The following is a 13,414-nucleotide window of genomic DNA, read 5'->3' as shown; positions in this document are numbered from 1 at the left end:
TTTACCATGTGGTATTTGATGTTACGTTAAGGTATTTAAAATTTCGATTCGATAATTTTGATAGTTGATTTTTTATATATATCATAGACTATATCATTATTAATTGAGGTGAAGCCTCTCAATTCTAATCAGAAATTTTGAGTCTGAGTTTCTTTGGATAAGAAGGAGGAGGAGTCTTTGTTAGGAAGTGTTATATCTCATCCTAATGCGAATTCAAATTTAGTCAAACTCTAATGCAGATATTTGATACAGAAAAAAAATAAAAAATACACATTAAGGCTATAATATACTTCTGTTTCAATTTGTTTGACCAATTTTCTTTTTCAGTATTTTTAAATTTATTTTTTTCTTTTTAGCAATTCTTTAATTTCAAATCTTAACATGATATGTTTAAAAATACAAAATTATTAGACATTTTAGTACATTCGACGTATATTTAATACAACATCACAAAGATTCATAAATCAAAAAGGTTAGGTTATATATAGCCTATCATAGATATACTATTGGTAAATCAAGAAGAATACTTTACAAAAATAAAGCATGACAAACTCATGAAACTTGAAAGACATAGAAAGTTCAAATTTTTAACATATAAAAGCTAGAAAAAAAACATATATAAAACCTAGAGACTCACATTAATTAATTTGTTGTCTCTATTTTCATCTATGTTTACACCATAGTTGATTAGCTCTCTTTTTGAGCCCTTTTTTTTTTCCTAATAACACTAATATACAATTGGAAGTTATATAAATTAAAACATCTAAAAAAACCAAAGTACAAAAAAAAAAAATTACAAACAAAAGAAAAATTCACAAGGCATCAATTATTACCCTTTGTTTCTTGCTACACTCAAATGCCAACAACTCCATCTCCCTCATTCTTTTGCCAACACTCATATTTTTCTCAACAACAACATTATTACTAACATCTTGAACCTTACATATATTCACTCCAAATAATCTAACCATTTTTACTTGTTCGCCTCGTATTATTCTGTTCTTCGAATCAATAAGAAGTTTATCTTCGATTTCAACTCCAGAACATCGTTTGAAACTCACTATATCTCCGGCCTTCAACTTTTTTTCCTTAACGTAACGACTCCATCCTTTAGTTAATACGTAACTTTGACTACTATTCCAATACGAATATCGAAATCGCCACATTTTCCCATTCATATCTTCGAAATTTAATAATACCCCTTTAGAAGTATTATCATTTTTATTTACTTTGGCAACCAAAGGGAAATATCTCTCTGCGTGTTGTTTTGGAATAACAAGCCTATTAAGTTTTCCAACGTCGCTCGGTGTAACTACTTTTTCAAAAAGCAGTTCACTAGCTATATTCGCGACTTTTTCATTAGTATCTAATGAAAAAGTCGCGATATTAGTATTAGTATGGCATGTGCTCCTTCCATTCATCTCGAAAGTATTGTTGTTATATACTTTCTTGGCATGTTGAAGTTCGTCATTATACGTGTGTTTACGTAACATTTCAACTATCTCAACCTTAGAACGAGAGTTCAAAAATGAGATCTCGATTTCCTCTGTTTGAAAATCAAACAGGGGTTTGAAATTTGTTACGGCATCTCTACCACGGAATCTCTGTGCCGCGATATCATAAGCTCTTGCTGCTTCTTCTTCGCCATTGAACGTACCAAGCCAAATCCTTTGATGTTTTTCGTAGATTTGTGCACCCCATCGACCATTTGGTTGAGGGACAACACCTTTGAACTTTGAAGAAGGAAGCTTATTGTTGTTATTATTAGTAATAGTAGTATTTTTCGACTCTGCTTCTACACCGTTTGTGGAGTCAGCGTCTGTTACAACGCTGACTCCACTTCCCATCTGGCGGGGAGACCCCGCCGGGGAAATGGTTGATGGGGAGTCACTAGTTGTGCTAATTTCTTGATCTATGCAACTTACCTCCATTTGCTCTGTTTTGCTCTGTTTTACTCTGTTTTGCTCTGTTTTTGAGAGGTAGTGAATTGGGGTTGTTTGATAGATGAACTTGTTGGATACTTATATATATATATATATAAGGGCTATTGGTCAAGTTTTGTCTGAATTGTTGTATAATTATAACACAACTAGTCATGCAAATTGTTTATTATATAGTTTTATTAGATTAATAGAGTAATATTGTTTTTGAAGATATTGAGATGTGGGTATTGTGGGTCAACTAGAAGCCAATAAGGTAAGGGACATGGGAAGATTCAAAGATGATGGGGCGTGGGGGGGAGGAATTAAGTATTATTGGTATGTACTAGCATGAGGTACACATTTTGTTGTGTAGTTGGGTAGGTATATAAATGTGTATAGTATGTATGGTGTATATATATGGGGTGAAGTAGTTGGTATAAGACTAAATACATCGATAATATCTTTTCATTTATCATTAAGTTTCATTTAGATATTTGAATTATGATCTGTTTCAATTAAACATCTGAACATATTATAAGTATATCTATTAGATTTATTTTTTTCAAAAAGAAGCATATTCGCAAGTCAGATATGTCTCCTTCTTTAAGTATGTACATCAACATCAACTGGAGCATACATGAAAATTCACGGCTTATTGAGATTAACATACTTATATAAAAAAAGTGATATATTTTTTATTGATTAACTTATTCACGTAACGAAGTACCTGATATGAATCAGTATCTATATATATGTGTTGTGGATTGTAGGTGGGGTTTGGATATATGATCAAGTTGTTGATGTTCACATGATAGTGGACCATGTGTAAGTTCATCCCCCCTGAGCTTTGGTGTTAGCTTAGCTTAAATGCTGATCATAAGAGTGGTATTTGGCATCCTTTCTTTGTTGATGTTTATCTGGATTGAGATGATGTTTTAAAAGACAACAACAACAAATAATAGAGAAGATTTTGATGTAGTACAAGTATCAGATAAGATATAAAAGTAAAAATTATATGTTTGTCTCAATTTATGTGATATTATCTGATTTGACACGCAAGTTAAATAAAAAAAATAAGAATATTGAAACTTCTGATCTAAACTAAATTATAAATGTTTTTTGTAACTATATATCATCATATTATAAGTAAAATTAAATTTTTCTTAAATATAGAAATATATTACTCCTCCGTTTAAAAAAGAATTATGAAATTTTATTTGACACAAATTTCAAGAAAATTTTCTAATTTCATGTAAAATTTATTAAAATACTCTCTAATCTTGTAACCTTACACATGCTATTTAGACAGATGAAATTAAAGAATTGTTGCCAAAAAAAGTATACAGTCATTCGTTTTTAAACAGATTAAAAAGTATTAAAGAAAACAGGTCATTTCTTTTAAAATAAAAGAAGTATTTTTTCTATAGACTGACTAAAACGAAAAATATATCGTATAAATCGAGACAGATGAATTATATTTTGTCATTATTTTGATATATTTTTTTTTCTTGATTTCAGCCTCCCAATAGGATGGGAGGTGTGATGGGCTAATGTTAGATGAAGGGATGGATGGGGTTGAAGACAAAACCTATCCAACAAGAATTTTTTTCCCCATAAAATCTTACCTGGCAGGAATTGATTCATTTTATCTTCAAATTTGTCTTTCTTAGCCAGATTCAACTTTACTACTGTTGAAGAGTACTCTTACATTGGTTGGTGATAGGATCAATAGTATTTTATTTCTGTTTCGTTTTATTTTACGTGATATTTTTTCTTTAAGTCATCACATAAAATGTCACTTTGTTATAATTATAACTAATTTTACTTTAAAATACTCCTTTCGCTCTTAAATATTATAGATCATAAGTTTCAAAGGTTTATAAAAAAATATCGTATTAAATTAAAGTTTGTCAAATGAAATAGAATAGAAGTATCTTTATATGGTTTTGGATTTAAAATAATCATAAAGTATATTATAAATCAAGTGCGTAAAGCAGATAGTGTAGCAAGAAAGTGATATTAATAAAATAACAATTAATATTAAAATAAAAAATAAAATAAAAGAGCGATAATAATAATACTGATAAGAGGATCGAAAATTAGCTCTAAACCTTTAATCTAATCTTGATTGTTGTCAAAATCTATTTTCTTAAACGTGATATTAATATTAAAACAAGTTTCATTTTGATTCTCTTTGTTACCATATATTTTGGACCCTAATGTCATAATATTGTTTTTGTTTCATATGTTTTATTTAATTCTAAAATAGATGGATGAAGGAATATATTATCTTTTAAGATCTTGGATGAATAAGGTTTCTAATTCCAATTTCATCAAATATTTGAAAAAACACTTCTAAAAAATATCAGACAAACATACTGTATCTCTTCAAAAGTAACCATTTTTAAAAAATAATTTTTTTATGATAATATTTTTCAAAATAAGTGTAATACTGTCTCAATTTGTACTAAGTTATATCAATCTAGTGAATTATAAATATTACTATTAATTTCTTCCCCATTAATTTTGGAGTTTTAGATTAAGTCAATATATTAAATAGCTTATTTTAGGAAGAATTGACTAAGTCAAATACTTCCAAATTATTTTTAATTTTAAAACTTGTAATTACCTCCTCAACAATTTTGCAATTTTATATTAAAGCTAGTCTAGTCAATTTAATAGCTTATTTAAGGAGACACTGACTAGGTCTAAAGTTTAGCTAAAGAGTTTTTTGCACTTTTTGTAAATGAGTTTATAAGTTTTATAAATGATGATGTTAACATGCATACACAATTAAATAATTTATTAAGTAGTATATTTATCTGTTCTAATTTATGTGACATCAGATTTCAATATTTAAATAAGTTAATTTTTTATATATTTTTTAAATATTTTAAATTATCAATTATTATGAATTATAGTATATTTTTACGTAATTTAAAAATATATAAATTTTATTTTGAAAAATTTGAAGATTCAACAAAAATTATCAGTCAGATTTAAACTGTTTGACTTTAAAAAAATAAAATGTATCACATAAATTGAGATAAAAAAATAATTTTATTTAATAACATCAATAATATCCTAAAATAAATACACAGCATGCTATAACAAGTTAAATATGTTTATTCGTAATTCTATTCCTTTGTAATCACTAAATACTAGCTTGCTTTGAAATACATTACTACATTATTATATAATTATATTTATTTTGTCCTAAATGTTACATATAACCAAATTCTATGCACCAACTAACTCGAAACAAACAAAAAGGCCACGAGAGCTAGGTCTTTCGAAAAATTTCTATCTAACAGAAAATTATATAATTTATATATGATTAATATTTTTTAAGTATATTATATTGAATTCCTTTCAATTTGTTCGTATCATTACTTCTTATATTTAAATCTCTTTAATAAAAATTCTGAATTTGTCATTATCGACTTAATTTACCACCCACTGACCCCTTCATTTTTTCTACGATTATTAATTCCCTCCACTATATATTACTTTTTAGTCTCTTCTAAACATCAAATTTTCACAAATACAATCACCTTTGCATTAAATTAGTGGTAGGGTCTAATTTTGTGATAAAATTTAGATCATTTATTTTATACGTACGTCAGAAATTTTGATTAAGTGGGACAGTTTATCTAAAACATTCTTATCTCAAGAACTTTATTTTATTTTATAGATATTCCAACTTTTTTTCACTTTAGCATAGTTTAATTTAATTGATTAAGAAGAGCCAATCCATAATTAGCTACCACGTACATATATGTTAAACGTCATCTTATAGATATTATAATTAACTTATGTTTGATCCCACTGAATTAAGGTTCAGTTAATTAGTTGTTTATGGTGACGTTTAAGAATCTAATTTGACATGTGGATAATTCTCTCTAATCCCCTAATCCTTATCTAAGTCCAAAAAAGAACAAATTAATTCATTTTAAAAATCCCTTAATGAAACACTAACACATCTATTTATTAACGTGTCTATTTTATTGTGTTTTAATTCATTCGTTTAATTGTTGTTTTTTTTGGAGGATCTTGTTTTCAGGCCTCCACTATGTTTACAAGCAAGATATTTGACTCAATAACCTTACAAATTGATGATCTTAAATTTTTGTCTCCTACTTGTTTTACAGGCAAATCTTCAAATAAAAGTTAGTGTCAATAGTCTATCGCCTTTAAAATTTCACCTCTTTTAAATAAACGAAGTCAAAAATTCAAAATCATTCTCCTAAATTACACTTATGCATAGTTAAGCTAATCCAATTAAAGGTAATAATAGTACTAAATTTGTGTAAGCAACCACCAAATTAAGTAAGTGGCCCTAGCAAGCTCCAAATGACTTGTTTTTGTCATACATGAGGAATTGAGGACGTATACCTAATGAGTTATAGTGCTCATTTATGCCTATAAAAACACATTAAATAATGAATTGTTGATTTAAATATATCTTCTTTTTATTGGTCTGTTTATTTGTGATTATCCAAATGAATGTTGGAATAATTATTTTAATAATTAGGACAACTTTCCAACTTAATTTGTCTTTTTAATTTTCAGTTGGAGATGACTTGTGGTGGATGGATATATGACTAGAAATAGACAAGTCAAATCTTCATCACGCCCACCGACTTCATAGTATATAAATACCTAATACATAAACGTGTTATTTAATTTAATTTTATTTGATTTTTTTTTTTTAAATTTTGAGCGTATATAATTAAGTAGTCATTTTAACTTATATAAAATTAGACTAATAGACACGTTCGTCCTAAGTAGTGTTTTATGTGACAATCTATGTGCAATACTCTCGAACTGATTTGTATACGTCAAATAAAATATGTATATCTACTTATTCAACTTACATATGTTTACATAATTAGTTGTGCAAATACAGTTGAGGCTAAGTTAAAAGAATATGTCTTTATCTTATTCCTATATTTTATTATTAGCGAAGCTAGAAGGAACTCATATGAATTATATATCCAAAATTGTATTTATATATTAACCTATTACTATATGGTCATATAAAATAACATTTTGCTACTTACTAGCCTACTATTCTAATTCATGTCGTTCACATTTCATATTTATTATTATATCATCGATACACTAAATCTATAAAACCAAAATCCTAATAGTTGTTACACTTAACAAAAAAACGCACGTTTTGTGTGTGTAGATAATAATAGTGTTTTTTATGCGTATGACTAGTAATTAAGATGATGAAAAACTAGATAATGTAGCTATGGTGCTCATGTTATTATTATTATAAATTATTATTGTTGTGTCGATGCTGTATCAAAATAGTTCAAATCACTAAAAATAAAGTATATTCCACGTCTTTAAAGTTGAAATTGTCATAGTGTTTATGCATAATAACTAGTAAGTTCACGATAATTTGGAGGACATAATTTTGGGTGCACTAGTTGAGTGTTGAATTATCAAAATAGTTTGAGACCTAATGCGTTTGGCCACGAAAAAATAAAACACAAAGTTGCTTCCTTTTTTTTTCAACGGATTTACAACGGATCAACAATAATATATCTAGTGACTAGTATAATCTTACAAATATATATGTTGGAGAGGGTAAGAAATACGTAGACCTAGATATATTGTTAATTTTAATAGATTTTCTTCTCAAAATAAGAAGTTATTGGAAAGCAAGATATGACAATAAATATCAAGATACATAATAGATGAAAGCAACATAGACATCAAATATTTAAAAATTCGTGTGATTTTTTATTTTTTGTGTTTTGAAGGTGACTGAAGGAATTAAATTTGTTTGTCACAGTTCACCCACGAATGATGAATAAAGGGTTTGTTTCGATCTGTGTTTCTAGAGAGGGTCTCTTTTGATCTGTAATGTTAAAAAAATATTTATTTTGAAGTCAGATTCGATAACATATAATAAATTGTTTTCAATTCGTGTTATAAAATCAGAAATTACTGGTTCTAATAAATCATTCAGAAAGACAAAGTAACTGAGATTTTTTATAACCAGTAAATAAGATGAACAGAAATTTATTTGTAAAAAATAATTTAATCTGTAAAAACGTACCAGAATCTGGAATACTCTTATTGAAAATTTAGGAAGAAAATCAAGTCCACTGAATTCACAGTGTCCCCTTAAGGAAATTATTCCCCTCTAGTATCCGAGGTTTGGTTTGGAATATAACCTCCTAGGGTAAAATGATTTTAATCAGTAGAGTATAGATACCAAAAACTCTACTGTCAGCGAATCAATCCACAGCAGGAAAGTACACGAAGAAATATATGTTTTTAAGAAGAAGGAAGATCAGAAAAAATTCTTTGGAAATATTCTGAAGACTGAATGGTATTTATAGGCAAGAAGAATATATTCTGAAAGGTTGCAACCCTTTCAGAATTAACACGACCATTAATGAAAGGTTGCAAACTTTCAAATGGTATTGACTGTTCCTGAAAGTTGCAACCTTTCAGAACAGTTATGGCGGGAAATTTTGAATATAACGGAATTTAAAACGGGTCACTCGCGCGGATCCGAGTCGGGTCGGGTTAACTAAAACGTTGAAAACATTTCGGTTAAATTCTGTTATCAACTAATTTATTGAAAATAATTTTTTAAAATTAATTAATAAATAATTAAAATAAATTTTGTCCAAAAAATTATCTCTCGATCGATCATTTGCCAAAGCCAAAGTCAAAGCCGAAGCCGAAGAGAGCGACGACGACAGCGGCGCGAGGAGGGTCCCTCTTTTGAACCCTTTTAACAATTAATAGGAGTGTTTATTTATTTAAACTCTCCTATTTTCCTTTTGATTACCGATGAGGGACTATTGCTTTTTTCAATAAAGCATTAGAGGACTTTTCAAGTTCCCAACCTTTCTAAACCTTTCAAATTCCTCTCCTTCCCTCTATTTCCCATCAATTCTTGCTACATACCCAACAATCCCCCACATTGATGGGGAATAGTTATAACATAGGAATGCACGGACAATTGTGTACTTTACAAGCAAGGATTAATTGCATCTGGATAAGTAGGTTTCCCCTTGGACTTTCCGTAGTGAACATATGTCGGATATACTCGGTCAATCGGTAGATGTGATATCTTTGAACCGTCGAACTTTGGTGTATACCTAGACAACCATATGTCACACAATTAACCCTTTACTGTTTATGATTCTTACGGTTGTGTTCGTTTCAGCCATGAACACCTCCTGGTTTCATGAGTGTCTAGAGAATAGGCTTTTGACATAAATTCTCTTTGAAGCGGCTTCCACTTCACACTCACATAGGTGATTTCTAACCGTGTCATCTCGTAGATACACTATTTGGTCAAATCTACCAAACTTAGCAAATCATTAAAAACTTTAAGCTTTATTACCTCATTAACAAGCCTTAAAGTCTTAACCTTTTCCTGAACATTGTCTTCATCATGAGAATGGATTGAGTTATTTGACAATGTCGAACCGTCAGCCACAACTTTGTTTTTCTCCTTGAATCTAGCTCTTGGGATCTCCAGTCTGCTAGATAGAGTTACCGTCATGCTGACTTGTCCTAAGCCGTAAACCCATTCCCTTAGATGATCTTTCAACTGGCTCTCTCACTAGGCCTTTCGTTAGTGGATCTGACACATTATCGCTTGACTTTACATAGTCAAGTGTGATAATTCCACTAGAGAGCAGTTGTCTTATGGTGTTATGTCTACGTCGTATATGACGAGACTTCCCGTTGTACATAACGCTCCCTGCCCTACCTATTGCTGCTTGACTATCGCAATGTATGCAAATTGGTCCAACAGGTTTGGGCCAGAATGGAATATCCTCTAGGAAATTCCAGAGCCATTCTGCTTCTTCACCAGCCTTATCCAAAGCAGTGAATTCAGATTCCATTGTGGAGCGAGCAATACATGTCTGTTTGGAAGATTTACAAGAGACAGCTCCTCCACCAAGTATGAATACATAACCACTCGTGGATTTTACATCATTTGACCCGGTGATCCAATTTGCTTCACTATATCCTTCAATCACAGCATGATATTTATTATAATGCAAAACATAATGTTGTGTCCATTTTAGATAACTCAACACACGTTTTATAGCCATCCAGTGAGTTTGATTCGGATTACTAGTGTACCGACTCAGTTTACTAATAGCACATGCTATATCTGGTCGTGTGCAATTCATAATATACATCAAACTTCCCAACACTCTGGCATATTCCAATTGAGAGTCACTTTGACCTTCATTCTTTTTAAATGTACAACTTAAATCAATTGGAGTTTTGACTACATTGAAATTCAAGTAATTGAACTTATCCAATACTTTTTCAATATAATGAGATTGAGATAATGCTAGTCCCTGGGGAGTTTTGATAATTCTGACCCCTAAGATCAAATCAGCAACTCCTAAGTCTTTCATATCGAACTTGTTGGACAACATGCGCTTAGTAGCATATATATCATCAATTTCTTTACTCATTATTAACATGTCATCAACATACAAACAAACAATGACTTCATGATTCATAACATTTTTTATGTAAACACATTTATCACATTCGTTAATCTTGAATCCATTTGCCAACATTACTTGATCAAATTTAGCATGCCATTGTTTGGGTGCTTGCTTGAGTCCATAAAGTGACTTCACAAGTCTGCATACTTTCTTTTCTTTACCAGGAACTATAAACCCTTCAGGTTGTTCCATGTAAATTTCTTCCTCTAACTCTCCATTTAAGAAGGCTGTCTTTACATCTATTTGGTGGTTTTTAAGATCATGCACTGCTGCAAGTGCTATTAACATCCTAATTGATGTTATCCTTGTTACTGGAGAATATGTTTCAAAGTAGTCCAGACCTTCCTTTTGTCTGTACCCTTTGACTACCAGTCTAGCCTTATATTTGTCAATAGTCCCATCAGGTTTCATTTTCCTTTTAAAGATCCATTTTGATCCTAAAGGTTTATTTCCTGGAGGAAGATCAGTCAATTCCCAAGTGTGATTGCTTAAAATTGATTCAATCTCACTATTGACTGCTTCTTTCCAATAAGTTGACTCTGACGAAGACATGGCTGCTTTAAATGTTTGAGGCTCATTTTCAAGCAATAGTGCTACAAAATTTGATCCGAAAGAAACAGATTTTCGTTGTCGAGTACTTCGCCTAGGTTCCTCACTAGTTAGAATATTTTCCATTGATTCTTCTCGTGGTCGTTTAGATCTTTCACTTGTTGACTCACTTTCAGTTTTATACGGATAAATGTTTTCAAAAAACTCTGCATTATCTGATTCAATTATCGTATTAACATGAATCTCAGGATTATCAGATTTGTGAACCAAAAATCGACAGGCTTTACTATTCACGGCATATCCAATAAAGACACAATCTATTGTTTTGGGTCCAATTTTAACCCTCTTCGGTAAAGGAACCTCTACCTTGGCTAAACACCCCCACACTTTAAAATATTTCAAGTTGGGTTTTCTTCCTTTCCACAACTCATATGGAATTGATTGTGTTTTTCGATGGGGTACTCTATTGAGTATTTTATTAGCTGTAAGAATGGATTTCCCCCAAAGATTTTGCGTTGAACCAGAATTGATCATTAAGGCATTCATCATTTCCTTTAATGTTCTGTTCTTCCGTTCTGTCAAACCATTTGACTGTGATGTATAAGGTGCAGTAGTTTGATGAATAATACCATATTCCAAACATATCTCTGCAAAAGGAGATTCATATTCTCCACCCCTATCACTCCGAATCATTTTTATCTTTAGATTCAATTGGTTTTCCACTTCATTTTTGTATTGCTTAAATGCATCAATTGCTTCATCCTTACTATTAAGCAAGTATACATAACAAAATCGAGTGCAGTCATCAATAAAAGTTATAAAGTACTTTTTTCCACCACGAGATGGTGTTGACGTCATATCGCATATATCTGTGTGAATTAAGTCTAAAGTTTTAGAATTTCTTTCAACAGACTTGTAAGGATGTTTAACAAACTTACTTTCCACACAAATTTCACATTTCGACTTATCGCATTTAAAATCAGGCAATACTTCTAAATTAACCAATTTTCGCAAGGCTTTGTAATTTACATGTCCCAAACGGGCATGCCATAAATCACTTAACTCCAATAAGTAAACAGAAGCAGAATTTTTATTGATACTGTCAATAACCATTACATTTAGTTTGAAAAGACCCTCATTGAGATAGCCCTTTCCTATGAACATTTCATTCTTACTTATTACAGCTTTATCACTAACTAGGACACACTTAAACCCGTTCTTAACGAGTAGTGCAGCAGAAACTAAATTCTTCCTAATAGTAGGGATATGCAGAACATTGTTTAAAGTCAACACTTTGCCGGATGTCATTTTCAACATTACTTTGCCAGATCCTGCAATCCTTGCTGTTGCTGTGTTTCCCATGAATAAATCTTCATCGTACTCAGTAGGAGTGTATGTTGCAAAGGCTTCTTTTGCAGAGCAAATATGTCTAGTGGCACCTGAGTCGAGAAACCACTCCTTGGGATTTCCAACTAAGTTACACTCCGATATCATTGCACACAAGTCATCTGCATCTTCCATTTTTTCCACGATGTTTGCTTGATTTTTGCCTTTGCCTTTGTTTTTGTCCTTTCTTGGAGCATGACAATCAGAAGATCTATGACCAGCCTTGTCACAATTATAACAGTTGCCTTTGAATTTCTTCTTGGACTGTTCTGACTTCTGCCCGTTGGACTTCTTTCTCTTTTTGTCTTTGGTAGGAGCTTCTTCAACAATATTAACTCCAATGATTGTTGAACTCTTACGCGACTTGTTTTCGGCATTTCTGTTATCTTCCTCAATCTTGAGCCGAATCACAAGATCTTCAAGCTTCATTTCTTTACGCTTGTGCTTTAGATAATTCTTGAAATCATTCCACGCAGGAGGCAACTTCTCGATCATTGCAGCCACTTGAAAAACTTTATTTACTACCATATCTTCAGCAATCAGATCATGGAGAATAAGTTGAAGTTCCTGCACTTGTGATCCAACAGTTTTACTATCTGTCATTTTATAGTCTAAAAACTTTGCGACCACAAACTTTTTCAAGCATGCATCTTCTGTCTTATATTTCTTCTCAAGTGCATTCCACAACTCTTTTGAAGTTGTTATTGCACTATAGATATTATATAAGTCATCCTCTAAAGCACTCAAAATGTAACCTTTACATAGGAAGTCTGACTGTTTTCATGCTTCAACAATCATAAATTTTTCCCTATTTGGCATATCATCAGCAGGAACTGGAGTATCTTCACTTGTAAATTTCTGCAGACCAAGAGTGGTAAGCCAGAAAAATACTCGTTGCTGCCATGTGAATTTACCTGGTTTCTCTGCTTGTATACAAGAGGTCGGGTTGGTGCAGCAACAGCCACTGTAACACCAGTGTTTTCCATTTCTGATAAACAAAATTGATACAAAAAATATAATTGCAGAATTAAAGGAGTATAAAAT

General features: G+C 31.0%; 1 protein-coding gene across 1 annotated transcript; it reads right to left on the bottom strand.

The window, feature by feature from the left end:
• Positions 1-557: 557 nt before the first annotated feature.
• On the bottom strand, positions 558-2,637 carry LOC101259430 (AP2/ERF and B3 domain-containing transcription factor RAV1). The gene has a single exon (XM_004236951.5). It carries the CDS (start codon positions 1,929-1,931, stop codon positions 813-815), a length of 1,119 nt encoding a protein of 372 aa, XP_004236999.1. The 5' UTR covers positions 1,932-2,637; the 3' UTR covers positions 558-812.
• Positions 2,638-13,414: the final 10,777 nt, after the last annotated feature.

Source organism: Solanum lycopersicum, chromosome 4, assembly GCF_036512215.1.
Source record: "Solanum lycopersicum chromosome 4, SLM_r2.1".
In the NCBI taxonomy this organism is placed as follows: domain Eukaryota; kingdom Viridiplantae; phylum Streptophyta; class Magnoliopsida; order Solanales; family Solanaceae; genus Solanum; species Solanum lycopersicum.
This window is presented reverse-complemented; position numbering and strand designations above follow the sequence as displayed.

Excerpts from the sequence above, each read along its gene's own strand:
- LOC101259430 (XM_004236951.5), bottom strand. The coding sequence starts at position 1,931 with ATGGAGGTAAGTTGCATAGATCAAGAAATTAGCACAACTAGTGACTCC.